The sequence below is a fragment of the Hirundo rustica genome, chromosome 3 (assembly GCF_015227805.2).
Source record: "Hirundo rustica isolate bHirRus1 chromosome 3, bHirRus1.pri.v3, whole genome shotgun sequence".
NCBI lineage: Eukaryota > Metazoa > Chordata > Aves > Passeriformes > Hirundinidae > Hirundo > Hirundo rustica.
This window is the reverse complement of record NC_053452.1, coordinates 18770957-18795216: the sequence shown is the minus strand read 5'-3', so window position 1 is coordinate 18795216 and position 24260 is coordinate 18770957. Positions and strand designations below refer to the sequence as shown.

General features: G+C 44.5%; 1 protein-coding gene across 2 annotated transcripts in view; it reads right to left on the bottom strand.

Annotated features, from left to right (window-relative positions):
• Window positions 1-23271, bottom strand: part of TP53BP2 (tumor protein p53 binding protein 2) — a 51807-nt gene extending 28536 nt beyond the window's left edge. The window contains exons 1-2 of one of the 2 annotated variants that reach the window (XM_040059628.2): window positions 23114-23271; window positions 3147-3294 (exon numbers count right to left, since the gene is read on the bottom strand). In XM_040059628.2, coding sequence (XP_039915562.1) covers window positions 3147-3294; window positions 23114-23140 — 175 coding nt within the window. In that variant the 5' untranslated portion in view covers window positions 23141-23271. Of the gene's footprint in view, window positions 1-3146; window positions 3295-9359; window positions 9462-23113 lie in introns of those variants that run through there. The other variant, XM_040059629.2, reaches the window with a different exon arrangement.
• Window positions 23272-24260: the final 989 nt, after the last annotated feature.

The window sequence follows — 24260 nt, the reverse complement described above, 5'->3', positions numbered from 1 at the left end:
AGGCAGGGTAACTGAATTCTGACAATAACAGGAAGGTCAAGAAGTTTTGCCCAGATATTCACCAAATTTCAAGCAAAACTAGGAGAGGGAGAGTAGTAAACTTGCATCCCTTCAGAGAGCAAAGTGCCTCAAGCACACTTGCAAGCAATCTTTCAAAGTAGGCTTAATAAGGTCTGACAATAGAAGCTAAAATTCCTGAGCAAGTGTCAGAAAGAGAAAGAAACAAGTAAAGTAAGAAGGTTCCCTGTAATTGAAGTCTGAGAAGTCATTTTCCAACACAAATCTTTTGTTTCTACCCCCAGAGGTTAGCTGTACTGCATCATGTTTGTTTTAAAGCAGTTGAATTTGTTCAGCGCAATACGCAAACGAAACAGAAATCGTGGCTAATCCTGGCAGAACAAGATGGAAAATTTTGCTGACATCAAAAATGAGATTAGCAAAAGGCTGAAAAGTATTTCTCTCCCCCACTGCTTCCTCCCCTCACCAAAAAGGATCCAAAATATATATGAAAACATCTTGCAAATACTTGTTATTGGATGCTCTACAGGTGCTTAAGACATATTTTACCCAAAGCAGCGTGCATGAATCCAGTACTTAAATCTTTTAATGCTATTGAGATAACTGCATTTTTATCAACAAGTACAACTAGGAACTGTATGTGGAACTTCAGCAAGGGCGGCTGCTGAGCCCTGCCCTTGGGTCACAACAACCCCAAATACTGCCACGGCCTGGGGGCAGAGTAGCTGGAAAGCTGCCCAGTGGAAAAGGACCTGGGGTTCTGCCCAGCAGCAGCTGAACGTGAGCCAGCGTGTGCCAGTAAGGCACCGACACCCCGACCTGCACCCGCACCAACGCGGGCAGCAGGAGCAGGGCAGCGACCGTCCTCCTGTGCTCAGCGCTGCTGAGGCCACACCTCGAGAGCTGTGTCCCGTTCTGGGCTCTCACTGCAAGAAGGGACACCGAGGGGCTGGAGAGAGTCCAGAGAAGGGCAATGGAGCTGAAGCACAATGGAGGAGGAGCAGCTGAGGGAGCTGGGGCTGTTCAGCCTGGAGAACAGGGGGCTCAGGGGAGACCGCATGGCTCCCTACAGCTGCCGGAAAGGAGACTGCAGCCAGGTGGGGCTCGGTCTCTTCTGCCAGGTAACAAGTGACACAACAAGAGCAAGCAGCCTCAAAGTGCACCGGGGGAGGTTAAGGCTGGACACCAGGAAGAATTTCTTCACTGAAAGGCTGGCTGCCCAGGGAGGTGGTGGAGTTACCATCCCTAGGAATGTTCAAGAGACAACTGGACATAGCACCTAGTGCCATGGTCTGCTTGGCACAGTGGTGTTCAGTCAAAGGCTGGGCTCAATGATCTTGTCAGGGTTTTCACTGTAAAAATGGATGAAGCTTTTTTTTTGTCTTGTAACAACAGCTGTCCAAGCAACACTTAGATATCTGTTCTTGTGTGCCTCACGATGTCTCTACAAAGACTCATCTCAGAAAAAGTCGCTTTATGTTTCTGTATCCAGATTATTTTCTCACACCTCCTTGACTAGCAGAGAGGCCGATAATTTGGTACACCACATACTGTATGGTCCCACTCACACAGAAGTTCACTTTTCAGCTTAACAAGAACATTTGGGCACTAAGTACTGGCAGACTTCACTTGCCTCTTACAACAGGTGATTTGATTTCAGGACAATCTCGCTGCTCTTCCTAGCACTCTCTACATCACCATCTCAAAAGCCAAGCAAGAATTCCAGGTACAGGAAACACGGGAGGAGCTGCCTACCCTAGCACAATTCCAACTTCAGTACCAAAAGGAGAACCCTGTCACCCACCACAACCACTTGTGCTCTTTAACAGGGTGTGGGCACTGAGGCTATCTATAAATTCAGTACTTTTACCTAAACTTTTTCTTTACTTCATTTTACTTCTCTTTCATTGTAGACTTCAGTATTGTGCTGTTTTAGACAAAGATGTATAATGAAAATACATTCCTGGAAGATCTCCCTCCATGATGAATTGGTTATTTTATTTATGAAGCAAAGATTCTTTATCTTCTAATGAGAAGAAAAAAAAAAAAATCTGTTCCATTTTTCAGACTTACAAATACCAGAAACATTACACCTTTGTCAGAAGCAAGTAACTATCAAGAGATAACTCAAGTATCTCACAGCATTAAACAAAAATCCATCTCACCAAAAACTTCTTTTAACAGATGTGAGCCTGAGATAGCAGCAGAGGAAGACAGAAATATAAGCCCTTATCAACTGATTCTTTTATAATCTTGTTGAAGCATCTCAAAAAGGTCGGCTCAGACATAATTCTTTTTCATTACTCAAATTCCTGTCAGGGATTCATCTATCTTATGCCTCTGGATGGCTCCCAGTATCTAATGAGAACCATGGAGACAGGAGATAGTCCAGAGCCCTTTCCCATTTAAGCCATGAGACATTAGTAAAATTTTAGGTTTTACTTGTTGACATAGTCTCCAGTTCCAATGAAACACAGCAAGTTAGGGAGATTCACACTCCCATGATCAGAATAACGTAGAAAAAGAAAAAAAAATTACAATGAGCCACATGCACAAACCCCTTTCCCACAGGCCTGAAAGGACAGTCAAAAGCAGCTTCTCCATCCTCCCTGTCACCCACTTTCCTTAGAGCACTTCACACCAAGTAACTCCCACTACTTCTGCTGGCACACTCCTTCCCAGCTACACTCAATGCAATTGGTAACACTGAAGGTGTCATCAGAAAAAGGAAGCTTTATTTTGCCACTGCAACTGAAAACAACTGTGGGGTTTTAAAGGAACTAGTCACAGACCTACCAATACTTAGTACTTCAAAACCCCCATAAAGGCTACTGTGGAGAAAAGGAAGAGAAAAAAACTCTCTCACACCTCAGACTCATCTGAGTCACAGAAGGGCTGCACGGACACAAGAACATCAGCATGCTTAAGTTCCCTTTTGCTTTTAACTCAGTTCTGCACATGTGAGCCTTCTTGCAGGTGCATTATCATACAGCCAGTCTGATGAAAAAACCAATGAAATGGTAAAGCAGAAACTCTCTGGAACAGGATCACGCCTGCCAGGTCTCCGTGTGCTGCCTTCCCAGGAGCAGAGAATGCCCAGCAGTTCACCAGCTGCCAGCCTGACCTACCTGAGCCACACCACACCTCAGCCAGGTGGCACTCGCTCTCCCCAGGCTCCTTGCACAGCTCCACCACATCTCTGCAGGTTGTTTCAGGGGTGACTGGCACCTCAGTGAAGTGCTGCTCGTTGTTACTGAGGTACACAGTCAGAAACATCTGCAAAAGACAAAGGCAACAGCACACGGTTACTTTCCAAGGCATTGGCAGGCTGCACCTTGCAGCCACAACCTGCTCATTAAAGGCATTCTTTCTCACACAGATAACATCTTAACTACAGTGGGTACAATTTTCTAAACAACCCCAAATTTCTTTAAGGTATAAGCAAGAGAAGCACTGCAGAAGTAATCTCCTGCTCAACTAAATTGCATTGCTGGAGGATTATTTGGTTTTAAATCCGGACCTGGTGTTCCTGCCTTCTCTCCTCAGGTGATGTGTCAGAACTCCTCCCACCTTATTATGTGCATATGCGTCCTGCAAGCATTTGACACAGCAGGAGAAACAGTCAACTACAATTGTGCAGGAGTGAAAAACAATGGTAGTTACATCTGGTATACAAAAAGACCACAGCTTACTACATAGGCAGTGAAGTAGAAGTACAATTTGCATTTCTGTAACATATTTCATCAAAAGATTCCTAGAAACACAAGTCAACTTGCTGTGCTCTTAGTCTCAGCCTGAATACAAGGTCTCCCCCCAAACCCCATTTTCCCAGGAAACTAAGGATATTTTACTTGGCTTCCTCTTTACAGCAAGGATCAAGGAGAAGGATCCTTGATCTTTGGTTTTTCTGTTTATACACACCACACAGATGTTGCTCTTGCTCATGTCTTTCCTGCCACAACTACTAAACGAGCACTCCAAAAAATTAGTTGCCATATTTGATAGAAAACGATGATGATTACTGCCTCTGAGCACCATCTCCCTACATGCTATTAATACTAAACTATCAGAGTTTAGCTGCTAGCTAAAAATTAATGTCTGTTCTCTCGAGACCGATTCTCAACTTCAGTGTCAACTGGCTGTTAGTCACACGGCTTCCAGCAACATAAAAATCAGTCAAATATCTCCAGAAAGCAATTACTCCACTAAGCATTTCAAGCAACAGAAACCCATACAATTCAGGATTTTTCATACAGGTGGAAAAGGTGTTTTCTCAAGACACAAATGCTTGCCTGTCCTTACTTCTAAAGGGTGAAAGGGGTATACATCCTTAGGAGCAACAGTTCAAAAGGTCAAAAAGGAGGAAAAGGAGGCCAAATCAAACAAGGAGAGAGGTATAAATAACCTTCTAAATAAATTTAAATAATAATTTTAAAAAGCAACAAAACCATTACCACATGCACTATTTCTGTGATTTTGTGTAATTGCTATGGAATTAGAGATTTTTATGCCTTTGCAAAGTGAAATTTAGCCCCACCTGTTTCACAGCTTCAGGAATTCTCGTGAATACAACAGTGCACATGCACATTCCTGATGTCTCCAAAGCCTTTCTAGGGTTCTTTTGAGTGCCAAGATCCCCTTCAACCCTATGTAAGAGGCTGCCTTTACTCTTTTAAAAGCTCTGACAAAAACACTCCAGACTGCACATCTTGTTACACAGAGTGCAAGTATTTGGCCCACTCACAGCACCACAAACACTTGCAAACGGTTTTTGGGCCCTGGCACTGCACCAAGGGCACAGAATTTCTTACCACTGGTTTTACCCAGCTCTCCAAGACAAGGGCTTCTGATAAACTCCCAAACACCTTCTACAAATATTCACAGAGAGGAAAAAGCCTGCTGAAAGCAAGCTCAAATCTGCCTGATGGCTACATTCCCCCACCCATTTCCTTGTCACTTTATGGGAAGGGAAAAAAAACCCAAAAAATCAACAAGAAAACCAAACTAAAAAAAAAAAGCCAAACTTGAAGCTTGTAAGGAGGGAAACCAGGAGAGAAAATGTGGAGGTAGGTAAGACCAGTTTAGCACACACTTATTATATAGTGAAGATGGGCACAACTAGTTCTGCCGTCTACAGCACAAGGAGGTAGTGACCTAAATTAAGACAAAGCTTTCCAAGCAGGATCTCTGACACTTGGCTTTAATCTTTTATCACAGAACATGCTACCTACCTTTCAGATGCAGTGTCTCTGACTCCCCTAGAGGAGCCTGACAGTGAAGGATGTCAGGTGCAGCCAGGTAAGAATGTCTCTTAATCACAATTACGGGGGCAGAAGAGTATAAAATAAAAAAGAAGTTCCCAAAAAGACTTACAGCAGGGTTACATAGGTGTGTAGAACATATCACCCCTTCACATTTAATGCTGTACAACCTTGTATTCAGAACACCACTAAACGGCACAAGCTGTGTGTCTGCAATAACATTCGTTAATTTAAAAGACGAGCTCACAGATGGGAATTAAGAGAAAATTATAAAACCCACGGCATTATACACAAAGCAGACCTAATTTGACCCTAGCACGGCTGTTCACTCTTCAGTGTGCCTGTCTATATCCAGTTGTTAATCCTTGGGATTTAGCAATACAGACAACTACACAGGAAGGATCACGAGTTGCCATTTCTATCCACAATGCTCAGGATAATTACTAATACATTAAGCCAAGAGCACCCCAACCTGCTGTGTGGGGGCCATTTCTGGGACTTGGGAGAGTCTGCATCACCTCTAGCCCACGTATTCCAGGAGCTAAAGGAAAGGAAAAGAAACCAAACTGCAAATTCCCTGAAAACAACCCTCAAAGTCCTTAGTGTAAAGCAACTAAATGGTTATGACAGTGGTGTTATGACAGCGGTGTCAGCTCCAGGGGCAATGCTGAGACGAGCAAGTCGCGCTCCTCTCGCACCGAGCGGCGTCACATTTGTCACCGCCGCCTGCTCACCCACGAGGCCTCCTGGGCCAGCCTGCTGCCCACCTGGACACACTGGAGCCTAGGGCAAGCTGACCAGAGAGCATCCATCACAGAGATGCCTCCTGGGCCAGCCTGCTGCCCACCTGGACACACTGGAGCCTAGGGCAAGCTGACCAGAGAGCATCCATCACAGAGATGCCTCCTCCCAGAGAGGAGCGGGCAAAGTGAAGAAACCAACGCGAACCAAACGCCTGCTGTGGCTTCCCGGCGCTGCTCTCACCCCATCGGCTGCTGTGGCTCCCATCACCTGGCACTGGGATCCCAAGGACTCTCTCACGCTTCCTCTGGGAATGGTGCAACTGTGGCACTCATTAACCACCCTACCAGCTAGTTTACATCACTGTTTTATTGCTGCATGAAAACGAGAAACAAAGGAAATGAGTACTCTCCCGACACTTTGTGCAGAAGCTGGAATCCTTACATCCACCTAGAGCACAAAACAGTTTCTTGCTCCTCCCTGAAACTCAAGGTGTTGAGACAGTTGTATACAGACATCCAGCAATTTCAAAGGGAAAAAAAAACCACAACAAAACAACCTGACATGCAGAAAAATCATTTTCAAACTAGGCGCAAATGAAGATTTGACTTAAAAAAAATGAAAGGAAGGCAAATCTCAGTCAGATCCTGTACTTTTTAAAAAAAGATAGCATGGAAGCAATTACTGAAACATCTGACAATTCCATACAGCCTTGGATGAGGGTTTTTTCCTCTGGACTTTCAAAGACTGAGTTTTATGAATGCCCAGCACACAGACAAAGCATTTTAAACAGAACTCAGGTCCCTAAACTAAGGTCTAAACTAAAAACTTTCCCTCCCTTTTCCCAGCCCATGCTCACTGTAGGTACTTTAAAAGCTTTAAAATATAAAAGCACTGCAGTACTCTGGAATACTTGGGAGAAACCAGGGGTGCTGTGAATCTACTGAAGCAGTTCCTTTTAAAAAATCACATCACAGATTCCAGCTGACTCTGCTCCAGCTTAGAAAATAGAAGTTTGCAGTTATGGAGCCACCAAATGAGGCAGTTCGATCGGCCGCACCAAGGACATCAGAGAGAAGACCAAGGTCACACGAGCTTAAGCAAGGCAGAGTTTTTGCAAGGAATGACTGCAGTGTTTGACTTACAAACAAGTGGATGCAAAAGCAGAATACTGAACACAAAGGACCTCGTGTCTCAAAAGGCCTGCCACTTCAGTCACAAATATAACAAAAACTCACATTGGTGTGAAGTACAACTTTGAGTAACCTCAGCATGAAATATCATTTTGCTTCAACTCAATTATCTATGAATGAACTCCAACTACAGCTATTAAGTCAAGACGGTAACACACCCAGGAACAGGAAGGAAGCATAGTAAGAAAAGCAACCAAACAGAAGAAGAACATCAATTAAAGCAAATCACAGGTGATTTTCTAATCCTCCATCTCTCTTCTGCCCATCATCTCAAAGAGCCTCACATGTGCCTGCAAATCTGACCCATTCATTGCTGAGCTTATCAACAGGACCATTTCATACAATTACACCGACACAAAATACAAAAGGTCTCAACATCTGCAAATATATTTTCAACTGTAAGTAAAATATTTAAGAATGGCAAGCTCTGTAAAAGTGCTAGGCTATGACCACACTATTTTGGCTCCTGCTTTGCTGCCACACAAAAAATTAAAAGCAAAATTATAAATATATTAAAAAAACCCTCCAAACCCAGAAGAAATTGTTTCCAAAAACTAACCTGAGCAAACAGATCTTATATTCTCAAATTCACATCCATCCAACAAGATATCATTTCACATCAAAGGCCTTGTATCACTCTTCTTAGATCAGAAGGCCTCAATTATTGATTAAAGGGGGGGAAATAGAAATGCAATTTACTTTCCAGCTTTGATGGTGTTTCTGCAAGGATTAGACTTCTCTCACTCCTTAGTTACTATAAAGCTGATGTCACATCTTTGGTATTAAAAAGGTGCTCAACTAGACACTTTCTAACTAATACACTAATAGCATTCAAGTATTCAGGATTCAAATACTCAGAAGAACACTATTATATGAGGCATGATGTAAATTAAAATACACTTAATTAACTCCTGAAACTACCCGAGTTAAAAGGGACACATTTCCCCCTCTCCCCACATTTCTAGGGAAAGATAATTCCAATCATAAAATATCAGCAATGGGCAATAACCAGCAAAACTCAGTCCCTCACAAAATATAATCAAGAAGAGAACATATTAAAAAAACAACAACTTAACCCTTGTTTTTACTATTGTCTGAATTCCTAACTTTATGGAGGCTTCCTGCACAGCATGCACTACACAATACAAACCGTGGCGTCTATTCACACAGTATTCTTCAGCCTCAAAGCACTTCATAACCAGGAAGCCATGACATAAGCAAGCAGTTTCCTACTTTACAGGCAGGGAAACTGAGGCATACAAGGAGGCAACAACAGAGCCAATCCCATTATTTGATAGCCAAGCAAGCATTCTGCCTCTGGAAAACTTGATTCATTTTGTTAACTTGCATCAGAGCTAATAACATAATTCTGTACCACATTCTGTATTAGGTGCATTTCAGACTGAAACCTAATCCCTTCAAGCACTCATTACCTGTGTTGAAGGTTTTTATATTTCCATAACACAGCAAAGTAATGGTTTTAGCTTGCATAACAAATTTTTTCATCTCTCATTTTTAAGGAGGCATTAGAAGTCGCTCTTTGGGTCTTTTCTAACCTAAACAGTTTCTATGAATTTACATCCTGAACTAAAACGTAATTTTAGAAGTTAGTTTTAGTTAACTGAAAAATGAGCAACATTAAGAATTTTAGAATTAATAGATTAACCATCACATTTCAAGTACAGGTGACAGAAATGAGAAATAACTGCTTTCACCCACAGTTTAAACTACTACTAAGTCCTCCCTGATAAATACAAAACCACTCCATACAAGGAGTTTTAAATTTAAGTCTCGCATCTTACCTAGCGGGAGCAATGATGCCGCACCTTCCCAGATGGCTACAAAGAAATCAGCGGCTAAAACGGATATTTTTGCTGACTTGATGCAACTTTCTAAACAACAGCAGACAGCCTGCACAACAGCGCATTTTCCTGTCCCGATAAGCAGCAGTCACAACTGGTGCACAGTCACAGCTCTCCATTCAGTGCAAAGCACACCGCAACAACAGAGTAATTCAGTGATCCTTGCGCATGAAGCTCCTCAGAACCTGAAAACCGTCCTTCAGGAGGCAACGTCCTCCCTTATTGTGCCTGAAGATTAAGGTAAGCAAAAGATTAAGGTAAGCAAAAGATAATAATAGACTCACTAGAAGACAGGCACACGGGATGACTGCTATCCCTGATCCTTTTCATGTTCAGCTGGTCAATAAGGGTTCAACAGAAACGCAGAGTGAAGTTGAGTGTTTGCCTGCAGCCACACCCAAACGCATGGAGTTCAGCTCTTGCCATCTCACCCTCCACACACACTACTCCGTTTATTTTGCACTGGCTTTGGGCCATAAATAACCAGAAAGGAAGTTATGATGCAAGGTAGGTGGAGTACAGTAGGAAGCGCCATGAGATTGTTCATATTATTCCCAGTCTATATAAAGCACAGCCCTTCTCCCTTTTCATTGTACTACAGCAGAAAACAAGACTGAGCCTTTACTCTCAATGGCACAGTAGTTTCTACTTGTGCAGACTATTTAAACTAAAATTTTGTTATGCATTTGTCTTTTATCTTTAGTAAAAAATGTCAATTTTTTCCCAAGACTTAAAATACAACATACATCTACGTGCACTTTGAGCGGGGCATGGGGAAAATGGGCTGGAAGCAGCAAAGAGGAAGTTTTCCCCTTCCTTTTTTTTCTCCTCCCTCTTATCCTTACTGTAGAGAGAACAGAATGAAAGCCATCTGCTTATGGTATATGCTAGTACAACTGGGCAAAGGCTATAGCACAAATGCCACATTACATCTCACTATCAGGCATCTGAATCACCATGATGGGAATCTGGAAGAGCTGCAAGGGAAACAGCCCAAGTTCTGGCCAAGTATTACTGCTGTCTGAAATTAATGGATGGAGGTTTACTCTCATTCTACTCCATGGACTGCAACCTCAACAACAGAACTCAGCACTACAGTTCAGACTTACTAATGAGGAATATGCAGCAACAATCTTCCTGCCAAATCTTGTAGAAAATCATTATCTTAGATTAGCAATTTTGATTTTGTGAAGTCTATCAGGACCGGTAAACAAAAGATTCATGACCTACATCCCCTCTTCTTTCAGCAGAGCATTATGCACCCAGTCTTTAAGAGAGCTTTCCAAATAAGGGCTTTTACTTTGAACCCAAGTTATGTTTTCCAACTTGACATTTTTCTTCAGGCATTTTCATACACAAGAAAGCAGAAGTCATCCTGCAAGCCAGACACCAGAAAGGTCTATGCAAATAAAGCTCAGTATTTTAAATGAACACTCAGCACAGGAGCATAACTCCCCATTCCTTGGTTGAGCTACCACATATCACACAAGGCAAGAAAAATCTCAAAGGTGGCTTTTAAAGCCACCCATACTTTTTCACTGTAAGTATCTATTGCAACATCAGCATTTACTAGGGGAAAAAACAAAAACCAAAAAAACCCTAAAAGTTTGTAGTAGGTTGACACTGGCTGGATGCCAGGCACCCACGAAAGCCTCTCAGTCACATCCTTCTGCAAATGAATTAGAGGGACAAAATATAATGAAGGATTCATACATTGAGACAAGCAGCTAGAGACCACTCCCCAAATAATGTCACAGCCAAAACAGATTGAAATTAGAGATATGAATTGGATTAATGACTAAAAAAACTCAGAGCAGGACAATAAGAAGTACAGTAAGACCTTTCCCCCACCTTTCCAGCTCTAGTTCTTCCCCACCAGCAGTGCAGGGAGATAACAGGGACTGTGGTCAGTTCATCACATGTTGCTCCTGCTGCTGCTCAGGGAGAGGAGTCCTTCCCCTGTCCCAGTGAGGGGTCCCTCCCACAGGATAAAGATCTGCATGAACTTCTCCAGCATGAGTGCATCCCAGGGGTAACAGCTCTCCAAAACTGCTACAAGGTAGGTCACTCTTCCACAGCCTGCAATGTTTCAGAGGCGCAGCTTGCTCCATAGCGAGTCTCCCACAGGGTCATAGATCCTACCAGGAAACCTGCTCCAGCATGGGCCTCTCTCTCCACTGGCCTGAAGGTCCCTTCCAGGAGTCTCTTCCGCCACGGGCCTCCCCAACAGGTTCAGAGCCCACTCACAGCCACCTCTGAGGCATCCCCCTGCTCTGGTGAGTCTTCTCCACAGGCTGCAGGTGGACCTCTGCATCCCCATGGTCCTCCAAGAGCTGCAGGGGCACAGCTGCCTCACCATGGTCTTCACCACAGGCTTCCAGGGAATCTCACTTCCAGTGCCTGGAGCACCTCCTGCCCCTCCTTCTGCTGTGATCTTGGTATCTGCAGAGTTGTTCCTCTCACATATTCTCACTCTGCTCTTCTCCAGCTGTAATTACATCTGCACAATATCTTTTTCTTTCCTTCTTCCTAAATATATTATCCCAGAGGTGCTGCCACCATTTCTGACTGGTTCAGCCTTGGCCAGCGGTGGGTCCATCTTGGAACTAGCTGGAATTTGCTCTGCTGGACATGGAGGAAGCTTCTGGCAGTTTCTCACAGAAGCCACCTGTATAGCTCCCCCACCAAAACCTGGCTGTACAAGCCCAACACAAGGATAAAAACCAAACAAGTTGGCCCATAAGATATACTGGTTTCAGTAACACATGTAGGAAGCCACAGCCTTTTACTGAGCAGCCACATTTGCCAACACCGATCATCCATAGCTCATTCTGCCCAGACCCGAATCCACTTGGATTTACACCAATGTAGTTAAACAACTGCAGAAATTCAGAGTAAACAAACCCTGAATATATTCTTCATATTGTACCACACAGCAGCATGTTCACACTGCCATCTGTGTAGCTCCTTTCCTTCAACATATTCCGTTCCACTCCAAAATACTCGTTACCTTTCTCCCTAAATCCTTCTCATGGCTCCTTGCAGACACTGCCTTTGCACTCTTAGACATTTTATCATAAACTTCTGCAAACTGACTGTCAGAAAAGCAAGCCCACACATGGTGTTTGGGCTTGTACTGCTGGTGTCCTACTTGCAGCTTGCTCCTCCTCCTCCTGGAGCCAGCAAAGGAGAATTGGATCTTTGGAAGTTTGCCCCTTCAGGTAGACTGCCTCATTTTCTGCATTAGGCACCAAGTTATAAACATTTCAAACACAGGGAGAATAAAATTAACCTTATTTTCAGGCAGATAAAAAATGTTACCACGTAGTTCTTACAATAGATACCTACTACAGAAAAGGGTAACAGTCCAACTCATACAACATCAGAGGGGGCTCCAGTTGCTCCTCCTCCCATTCTTCAGTACCAAACCACAGGCTGCTCGTAACAATCCTAAAGCCAAGGCAACATCCAAGCATAATGAATGGGGTTATGAACTCAAGCTTAAGCCTGAATCATCTCAATTTCCTGTACTTGCGTCAAACCCAGAGGAAGACTTTGCGCAAAAGAAAAGAAAAAGTAGTAATAACTACATAAAGAAAAAAGAAAGCTGTTCTTGCTGCTGTAGAGCTTTGCATCCCCACCCTCCCGGGAATAAGCATTATGGTTCTCTCAGCCTCCTACATGGTCAGAGGCCGAAAAAGGGCCACAATAAGTGCTTCCTGTCAGGTCTTGGGAGAATAACACATCTCAAGACAGTCTTTTAGAACTCAGGTACTTTCTCACAGTGAAAAGAAAGTCCAGTGTTCTTCCCGGTAATAAAAAAAGATTTTGTACAAGACAAGACGCTTCCCGGAGAAAAGCAAAAATAGATGCGCATCAGGGATGCAAGCGTATTTAACACCACCTACACTTAAACAACACAGGCTATCACAGGATCTGGCACCTGTCCCTCCCACACCACACCTCCCACTGCCTGAAACACCAACTCTTTCTGGGTTCAAAAACACTCCTTTTCTGCTTTTCCAGCCAAGGCGTAATAATCTCAGCAATAAAAAGGCAATCGACATTCACGCCAGGAAGCAACTCCACCTCAGCCCACCAGAACACGCGAGGCAAAGTCACATTTATCATACAGCAAGTGCCTACCCATACATCGAGCACATTACTGAAATTCTGCGTACTGATACCAGGAGGCTGCGCTGGTGGGAGCACCCATGGGGGAGGGCAGGCTATGGAAGCAGAAGAGAGGAATTTCTATTTCTGTGAGTCAATGTATCTAAAACAAAACTTAAAAAAAAAAAAAAAAAAAAAGGAGAGAGCAGAAGATTTATGCTGAAACAGCAACATAAAACAAATCATGTAGCAAGTCAGGAAAAAAAAGTGTAGAACGCTCATTTACTCCAAACCCAGCAACTTCACAGAGCTCTGTGCCAAGCACTTTTAAAATACATTGTATTAGTCACTTCTCCAGGAAAACAGCTGTCAAAACCTGTGTCCCACCTCCATAAAACAGATTTATGTCCAAACCAAAACACCCATGACACACACAGGTAGGTCAGAAGACACATCATTTCTGACATCTGAAACAATGACACGTTTAACCACACAGGTTAATTCCAGCGCGGGAAAAGTCACAGGACACACTGGGCTGTTCTGTGATGCAGGCTGACCAGGGTTTCTGGTACCCTAAAACACATTACCACAATGGCAAATTCAGAAGCATCTTAGCACACTGGGTTGACATCTCCTTTATGCTTCAATTCCAAAACATGCTATTTAGCCATCCACCTTCGGGACAAGCAATAAACAAACCAAACCAACCCCAACTAGGAATTTCAGACCACACAGCACAGTAATGTGCCTGTTTACCGCTTCCAAAATCCCCTCTGCCTTTCTATATATCTGCTCTTACAATGTAGAGGCTTCCTTGTTACATCTTCTAAATATCACCAGAGCAAATTATACGCTTTTGTTAGTCCAGCTTAATCCTTGCAGTGAGTGACAATATACAAAGATGGTGGAGAAATTCACCTGTGTTATCAACTCTCAAGGGAGGGTAGGAAGAGTTGATAAGGCAGCATCTGACTGCTCCAACTCAGCCAACTTAAACGGTGAGCTGGGGCACACCACGACCTTCCCAAATCCATTGGTTACTTCTGATCACACAGCCACACGCAAATCACTTCCACCATGGAAGTCTTTTAGTTCCTTTTTGCCTTTAGTGCAGGCAGCATTTCCTACAAACCATCACTCAAGTCCTCACTGAATTCAAGAGGAGGCTACAAAAGACACGTGGATTTGGGTGTGGCTGGAAACCAAAGGAACAAGACCATCCATTTGAGCAGCATCCTACCATTAAATTAATTAGGTGTAATGTCACACCACACCTTTGCAGAAGGGCAGCTCTTCCCAATTCACCACCAGCTCTGAGTGGGTACGCAGTCCTGCTGCACGGGAATGACCTTCACTTGGCACATCCAGGTGACTGCCAGGACACACAGCATTGCAGACAACCAGCACAGCCACCAGCCGTGCCAAAGATGGCCAGCACAAAATGCCCGTGCTTGGTGATCACACCCCTTTGACAACAGCTGATATTATTATTATTATTACTCAAAGCCACAAAGAAGGGGGTTCGTCCTACCACTTCTGGGCTGCAAACACAGAGGAAGCCATGAGTAACTAAAGCAGCACCCAGTCAGTTGGCACAGAGGACACACTGAGCACTTGTAACAAAACAGATGGATCTTTGTTGTTGCGTTGCAAGTTAAAAAGGATCAGTGGGGCATGTCCAACATGGGAAATGATGGACAGCCAGTCTTGGCCAAACACTTTACAGGAACAGGATATGTAAAGCTACAGCAGAACTGGGAAGGAAAAATCTTGTCCCTTCAGTCAGCCCATGAGCCCAAGCAACCTGCCTGATCTGACCTTTGCTCCTGTGATGTGGAGCTCTACACACTTTAACTTGTATCCCAAACATTCAGGCACTCGACCAGACGCTGCAGAAGGGTGGCAGATTGTAGAGCTGATCACTGTCTGACAGGTTTTATTTAAGTGCTGCTCACTCCCCACAGCTCTTTCCAGGCAATAGCAGGCTCTGTGCAGACACACCAGCTGAGAAATGAAGGGAGCTTGCTGGGTGGCTTTTGGCTTTACAAGTTGTCACCAAAGTCATGACAGTGAACAAGACAGTGTTGTACAAAATGGGGGTCGCTTAGGTGATGTCACACCTATTTTAAATGAAATAAACAGAGCAGAGTTTAAACAAATAACATTTATATTATGCCAGGCTCCTCTTGCTTCAAGAGCTTCAGAAGCAGTCCCTTTCAGCCTGGTGCTACTTGGCTGCTCATTCAGCTTCCCTGGAGGTAGAAAACTTCTCTTAGCCAACACTGCTAAATACAATTTGCAAGAGAAGTACCCTAAATAACAACGAGTTTTGTGCAACACTGCGAAATCACTCTGCAGAAGGGCCTCGTGGGCAAGACCTACAGACAACAGCAGAGGCACAAGAGCAGAGAGGCAAGAAGCACAGAGTGCTGCTCCCACGGCGTCCCTGCACAAACCTTTCCTTGGAGCAGAACACGTTCGAGGCTGGAAGATGCAGCGTGGCTGTCGCTGAGAGAGAGGCTACAGGGCAGCATGGCAGGACAGCAAACCCTCCTCAGGAACACAGCCTGGACACAACCCACAGCAGAATGCCTCTGCCACTTTGGTATTTCACAGGAGAGCTTCCTGGCATTTTCCTGGGAGGTCTGGTTCATTCTGCCTAGTCCCTTGCACTCTGCCTCTCCCAATGCAGTGACACCTCCCTCCCTTTGTTACAGCCAGAAATCAGTCATTCCCTGCTATATCAGCTTCTCCTGAACACACGATTATGTTGAGAGACACACAGCTGTACTACAGCTGAGACCAGAGAAGTTCTAACAAATTCTGGGAATGACATCCTTTAGAGGGTCTTCCTTGGCTTAGGATATCCAAAGATGGCAAGAAAGGGTTTCACTCATCTGAAGAAATCAGGCAGGAGCTAACAATCACTGCTCTGTGTGATTCAGATACTGATCCAGGTAAGAATCTGCACTCAAGACAGCAAATAATTATGTACGATGGAGAGCAGAATGAAAAAAGTCTCTGCACACTCTTAAAAAAAAAAAGGAGAAAGTACACCAGACAAGCCACCACGCTCAGGAAGCAGGGAAATTAGCAAGTTACAACTGTGCACAGATATGATAGTAACAGCTGAGTAAGAGACCCAGCTACAGGGAGTAAAAGCCCTCCCCTAAATTCTTATTATTTGCTAGCCCAGCCAAGTTGCACAACTTCAGCTTCAGCCAGCAGAACTAAGGAATAGGAGGGTGAGATCCCTGTGTCTTGCTGAAGAGGCTTGTGGCTACTGAAACTCAGGAAGGACACAGTCACCTTGGGGAAGGTGAGGCTTGACTGTCAAGCCTCCACACCTTGAGAATGCAAGAAGGATAAACTACAGCAAAGCTTCTGCAGCCTTCCAATTCCTTGTTCACACACCCACAGGCTGCTGCTACACTGGAGTTACTGTGGTTTGTTTTGGTGCAGAAAAGAGCTTAAATACACTAAAAAAGAATCCACTGAAGAAAAATTTAAAAAAGGATTTTACTCTTTTACATGACAGAAGGAAAATTAAGGTAAGAAAAATAGACAATTTCAGAGATTCTCCCTTAGCTTTCAATTCAAAGAAGCAATGGGATTTAACACTCTAGTGAAATGGAGGAAGACCAGTAATCGAAGCTTAGATCTAAATTACTCCTTAAGCAGTTACGTTTCACAAAATAGAAGTATCAAATGACACGGAAAATCTAACTTATTCAACAAAAAAAAACCAAAACAAATTCCACATGCTGCCTCTTATCCAAGATACATCTTAAATGCTGAAATAATAATATTTCTTTTATATACTAGTAGAGGATTTGTGAAGAAGCATCTCTTTCAGGGCCCATTCCCAAGCACGGAACACAACAAATTACCACCAGAGTTCTCTCCCCATTTGTGATTAATCCTATAAATCATTTAACTACTGATGCTGGCTATGACAGACCTACATTCCAGCTGCACCACAATGTACCAGTTGGTTTGACTCGACAGGTCCCCCATCCTAGGCTGAACTCACTACGTGACCTCTAACAAATGGCTTGACCCCCCTGCAGCTTCTGCTCTCTTCACTCCAAGTTATGATCAACAGCAGTCTGCATTTTACAGATCAAATGTTTGATACAGAGTAACTCAAAATAATAACGTCACAACCTTTAAAGTCATCTCCCTGCCAATTGTGGGAACGTGTCCATGTTTTTACATGAGTTTGGGTACTATAACCCAGACACGTGCAGAAAAAGGCTTTTAAGAATCAGTTTTATTATCAAGAAAACCACATAGAATGAGTGATAACCGCAGTACAACCCTGATTCTAAAATTCAATGCTTTATCTCATCCTTCTGCAAAGTAAAGATATTAAGAGGATTTAAAAAAAAAAAATTCACCCCCAAAAAACACCCTAGATAAATGCACAAAGTCTTCCCCTGATCTTCCTTTTTAAAATAAACACCAGTAAAAGGTAAAAGATAGGCACTGCACACAGTCATCTACCAAAGATCCATATCCTATTAAGACCTGGAAGCATCACGGCACCACAGAAGAAATTTGTACATAAACTACGCTACCAGCTCAGTAAAAAAAAAAAAAAATTGGTATTAATACCATAGAAACAAAATCCAAAAGGTTAATCCTTAGACACCAGTGGGTTCAGCATCCATATAATACCATTCCTATGGTGAAACACTCAACAAGCATGACTAAACAGCAGCAGCAAGATCCTGAATATTAATGATTAACTAAACACAAACAGCAAGAGCAGAAGACAACTCTGTGCCCTTTAACACGTCAGAGCCACAGTTGCTGTTCTGTCCCCAACTCACTGTTCCCTCTCCACAAACATTTAACCTGAACTACAGCAAGTTATCTAACACTGTTTTAAACAACATTTCAGATCTTTCACGTTCCACAGAAAAGTCTGAAACCTCTAAACCAGTTAAGCAATAGTGACTAAGATAATGAAGTACACTTCACATGATGTCCAGGATTTCTGGTGACCTTTACTCACAGGATCATCCAACTCGTTGGGAACTGAAGATCAAAAAGACTTTGCCTGACTCACAAGTGACTAAGCTGACAGAAACCAGGCCTCAAGATAATAAAACTGAGAGCCAAGAGAAGTTTTATCTGCTCGTTACCTCCTGAATAGGAGCATCCTCCAGTTTCCAGAGCACTGCGTAAGTTTTCACATTTCACAAGATGGTGAAAGCCCAGACATTGAAAGGATCTGAGCATTCCTTTGCTGTCAGTGGGCACATGGGCAAGGAAGCTAGAAGCCCTTCTTGAGCTGTGCCACCAAGCCATAGGAGGTAGCTTGAGCCAGTCTTCTCAGGGTTACCCGACTCCTCCAGGGAGGCCCTATGGCAGCAAGGCACGACTCTGCACGTAATTGAACAAGCTCCATAACACACACAGTGGGACAGAAGGGAGAGTCCCCAAGGCAGGCTGCTAACAAGGACCGAGGCTACACAAATGGAGCACTTTCAAGACTGCTTCTCCATCAATAATTGGAAAGGAATGCTAGGCACACTGCCATCCTGCTAGTTTATTCTGTGGAAACAACCTTTATACCTGCTTCTTTTAAAGTCCAGCTGACTTGCATGTAAATTAATCCCACAAAGCAGATCTGCTCACCAAAAAAGCAGAGATCCCATCTGACAACATGAAGAAGGATAAGACAAAACAAAATTCCGTGAATTATCCATCCATCCCAAACTTCATGACTCCGTATTAGCCCTCGAAATTGTAAGTGCAAGAGCCCCACGAGGCACTTGCTCCCTGAACTGTTCAATAGATCAAAAGAGGCATAATTAACTAGTCCCATGGTCTCCACAGCTTGATCTGGTATGAATTTGTAATACTGCCCTTCCCCCACATCTGATATAAGCCACACAAAGAAACAAAGTATTAACACACTGCTGCGTAATATAACACACACAAACTGCAGGTAGAGTGCTATGGTATTAAAAAAGACATAGGAGAGAGTAAATGCATTTAAAACTACTCCTGGAACAATTATTCACTGGATAGAAAAAAGTAAAAAACATCTTGGTGTAACCACATGAAGCAAAGAGAGGGGAAAAAGAAAAAGAGAACTCTGGGAACTTCAAGGCAGTGTTTTCTGTTGTGCAAAATGACAAGCCAGAGTCTGTAAGAGAAGTACAAGAGGTTTGAGAAGTTTAGAGCTAAGACAGCACAGCAAAACAATCACCTAAGCTTTATTTAGCATTCTAGACAGAATACTTAAACACCGAGTACCACATTAAAGTGTTTGAATATAGTATTAAAACTTTTAAATTATTAACATTAAGTGGATATTCAGTTAAAAGCACACTTAATAAACTAAATCCTCCAAGCAGATGAAGATATGCAGCATATTCTTTGAAGAGCTCACAGTCTGAAACCTCATTCGTGCATTGAAAGGAGCCAAGGAAAACAGTGTTAATGACTGATAAACTTGATTAGAGATAAATAATTAAAAGACAACAGGAAACAGCACTGAGATCCTACAGTTCACTTATTCCTCCCATAAACTCTGCTGGGAATCAGTTTGTTTATAAACTTACAGCTGCTCATCTTAAAAAGCACAAGAGATTCATCTCTGCTAAAAGGTCTTTAGTTAAACTACAAGAGAAGCATTTCCTACAAAAATTCCCAAAGACTGGCTAGTACTAGACTACCTCAGTAAATCAAAATCCATATGGCAGCTCCAATTAACTGCAAAGCAGCTTTAATTGTAGGGGTTTTTTAAAAGGTAAAATGCACACATATCCACAAACTAGTGAGCGTTGTGCAACGAAAATATGTACTTGAAGGTCTTACTGGATGTGGCAACTTCAAGATCACTTGGGACAAGATGCTAAGACTTTAGAAGGAAAGCAGTACTCCTTGTGGTATCAAAGTTGCAGCGTTACACCTGAAAGCTTAACTTGATTAGAGAAGAACACACGGTTATCAAGAACTTCAGTGCCAGACATTTCAGACGATAGAAGGCAAAACTTACTAAGGAATTAAAGTGCTCTTCAGTTTGCCAAGTTAGTCCCTATCAATATAGCTGTGAGTCTAGATCCATCCTGATTTCAGGAGGCCCCCAGTAACCAATGCACATAATTCAAATATAAAAATTAACCCTTATCTAGATCAAGGGAGTTTGATCTAAAAAGTTCTCTGGATATTAAACGGTAGCTCAATCTACCACATCCCACATTCTGACAGAAAAAAACCCCAAACATTTATCCAGCATGCATAATGACCCAAGTTATTTCTCACTGCATGCACCTTTTAGGGTAATAATGTAAAATAAAAGGAGAGATACCAATTATGCTGTGGAAAAATATGCTATTTTAGAAAGCATTTCCAGCTCCTTTTCACTACTTAACAGTACCAGTCACACTCCCACAAGCCTTCACAGATGAAAGGTGAGACAACCTCACACAGCTTGCCAGCATTAACCCTGTTATTACCTTCATCAGTACAGCTACACACAAATTACTTCTTAGTACACCCTCGTGCAGACTTTCAATCACATTGCCCTGACATACGGTTACAGCAGCAGTTTAGCTCCTATCTATCATTACACCAAGGAAAACATTCCCATTTCAGGGTAGTCTCCCAAGAGCAGGAGTAGTTATGCTGCTACAGCAATTTCCCAGCTTTTCCCTGGCAGCTGCTCAGAGGTGAATTCCTGGCTGGGCTCACGTTGCCTGTATTTCCCACTTGGGGAACAAACCGAGTTGTTTAATCCTTTGCCCACGTTCTCTTCTGGAGCACACGAGATGGACCTGGAGTTACATCATATACAGATGATTCTGTCTCCTTTTCCCCACCCTACATCTTAAACTTTAAGAAACAAGACATTTTGTAGATGGTTTAGGGCCAGCCTACTACTTCTCATTAGAACAATGCAGAAGAAGATACTGAAGTCTATGAACACTTCATTACTGAATAAATAAAAGAGGCCTCATGTCCTGCTCCCTCCTGTCTTCAAACCCTCTTTCTCTGCCCATCTCAAACTTTTAAAACTTTTTGTGAAAAGAGAAATGAGATTTTTTTTTTTTATTAACTAAAAGACAACTAGGAAATCAGGAGAAAAGCTTTTTAAGCTGAATTAAAAGTTCTAATACTCAAAATACTTAACATTTTTAGTTCCTTAATCCACTTTCAACACTCACAAACCTTTCATTATTCGTAGTAAACAATGAGAAAAGGCTGTATTCATCCCTTTATTTATGTGTTCAAAAACCAGAATCACTAATGAGTTGAGTCATAAACCAAAGAGAAGTCTGAGCCACCGGGGCAACGCATACTCTGAAACTTATCACCTGCAAATGGTGATGGGGTAAGACTGCGCCTGTTTGCTTCTTCCTTTACTTGAACTCAATGACAAGGAACTCACCAGCAACAGCATCGCCTGGAGATATCACTGATATAGGAGGGCACTTACCTAGCTCAGTTTTGACATGGACTGAATTAACACGTTATTATATTTACTGCTTGTTTTTCTAAGTTTTTACAGGCAGACAACACGACTGTTGCACAACACATTGGCTATTTAATCTAGTTGGGCTCATATTCTGTCTGTTCCTCCCTCATCAGCTAGAGCAATCATCACCCAGCCTTCTCTAGTGTTCTGCGAGATCAAATTATCGCTCATTATTTCCTCCTAATTGCAGAGGAAGAACCTCACACCTACAGCGAAACAAGCTTCCCTGAAACACCCACATCCTTCCAGCATGGATTCCCAGTTTCACCTTTCAGTACAGCTCCTTTTTTGCTTGCTTCAGCCAGTTCATTAAGAGTTAAAGTAGAAATAATCTTTAATACAAGAGTGCTGTTGAAAGAACCACCTATGCGTGCAAAGCTACTCGGTAAGACAGGCCACATCGCCCGGGGGAGGATGGCAGAGAGAACACTTTAAAACACTCTCAGCTCGGACTAAATAGGTATTAATCTTGTCGGGATTTTCTGTACATGCTCCAGTCTACCAGAACAACAGAACATGCATTTCACGGGGCATCCCTGCCACTAAACCCAGGTATTTAGTGGCAGGTGTACTTTCAAAGGAAACTGTTTTACGTCACCACTTTCACATATATTGTGCTGGAAACTAAGGACAAGCTGCTGGGCTCTGCTTTCATCCAACCGCAGCTGACAAAAACGGTGCAGTTTTAAAATTCATGGTAAAACTGCTTAGAGGAGGTGGTGCCCCGTGTGCCTTTTGAAAGTGTTAAAACAGAGACGCCGCTCAGAGCCGGGCAGGTTTAGCACACACCGCCGCTAACAGCTCCCGAAACTCTCCCGGCCGAGGTCGGGAATACCTGCCCCGAGAGCTCCCAAGCACGCTGAACCGTAAACAACATGGACACCATCTTCGCTGGGAGCCCGGGCACTCCAAAACAAAGCCACCCCCACCCCCCAGAAGCAGCACGGCTCAAACCAACTTTAAGAACTCCGTACCATTAAAAACAACAACAACAAAAAAACAAAACAAAAACAAGAAGAAGAAGAAAGCAGGAGCCAGACGAAGTGCCCGTTCAGCCCGCGGGAGCGGGGCGAGCAGCCCTGGCGGGGAAGCCTTATCCCCCGGGAGCGGGGCGAAGGAAAAGCCCCGGGCGCTGCGGGCCCCCCTGCACCCCGCGCCGCTGCCGGGGCCCCGCGGCCCCCCCGGCCCTGGCTCGGCTCCAGCGGGCCCGTCTAACAAGTTGATCCCGGCGTGAAAGAGGAAGAAAAGGAAAACCTGGGAGGGGGAGGGGAAGCCCCTGCGCGGCCGCGGAGCTCGGGTTGCGCGGGGGAAGGCGGACAGGGAGCGCCGGAGAGAAGGAGGGTCGCCTCCCGCCCCCTCCACGTCCGCAGGATCCATCTTCCCTCCCGCTGCCCCGCTCCAACTTTCCACTCGCCGCGGCCCGGGACTCACCGGCATCATCTTGGAGCCGAACCGCATGGGGGCGGCCGGTGCTGGCCCCGCCACCCGGAGCGGGGAGCGGCGGCCTGGGGAACGGGGGGGGGGCTGCGCTGCCGCCGGGACGACCTGTTGCGAGGGGCACCCAGCTCGGCCCAGCCTCACCGCCCGCCCTCCGCTTTGTTCCCACCGGGAGCCGCTCTCCCACCGCCGCCTCCACGCCCGGCTCCGCTCCGAAACTAACCCCGGCCCGGCGAGGAGGAGCCGCCGCGCCCCGCCCGCCGCCCACCCCCGGGAGGGGCCGGCCCGCCTCCTGCCCCCGCCGGGGGCGCCGGCCCGGAGCTCCACCAGGGCGGTCCGACCTCCCGGGGCTCGGCACTCAGCGGGGACTGCGACAACGAGATCCGTGGGAGTCCCCCACGGGTCGCCTCCTCCTGGCACGCCGCTCCGAAACGCGCCGGTTTCGGGGCCCCACGGAGGGCAGGAGCACATGCAGCCCGGTTTGCCCTGGATCGGCAGCGCGGAAGCGCGGGTGGGAAGCTCTCCGCCAAGGTCAGGCTTCAACAGCAGAGCCTCCCCTAGGCTGATCTGCGAGCCCCTGCCGTCCCTACCGCCTCAGACGGACCGCCCTACAGATGCCTTTTAGCTCCTCGTTTGTGCGGTCGGTGGAGCATCCCTGCCCAGGGCACGTTTTATTTTTCTGTTAATTTTGGTTGGACCTGGTGAGTCGATGAAGTCAGACCTCATTGAGATGACAAAGTCTTAGTTGGGATGTCCAAAAAACAACCCCACGAATCTTTTGCACTCACTTAAGAGGTGGAGGGAAAAAGTTCTCCCTTTCTTGGAGCTGTGTGCAGGACACCCATTTCAAACCCAGGGACGTTGCTAGCAGCACTTCAGAAACTCTTGGAAAAATAGTATATTCGATCAGCACCGTTACAGGGCTCTCTCGGCAGGAAAACCAGCTCCATCTGATTTTCCTACTCGTATTAAAATCTTCGCAGTAATTAGGCAGGATAAAAGCGGAGGGGATTAGAAGCTCCCAGATGAAGGAAGAGCAAACCACGAACCTAATTTGTATACAAACATCTCTTTTTCTAAAGCAGTAAAGAAACTTTGAGACCATTAATAACGCCCCCCCCGCCCCTTCCCCCAGGAACTC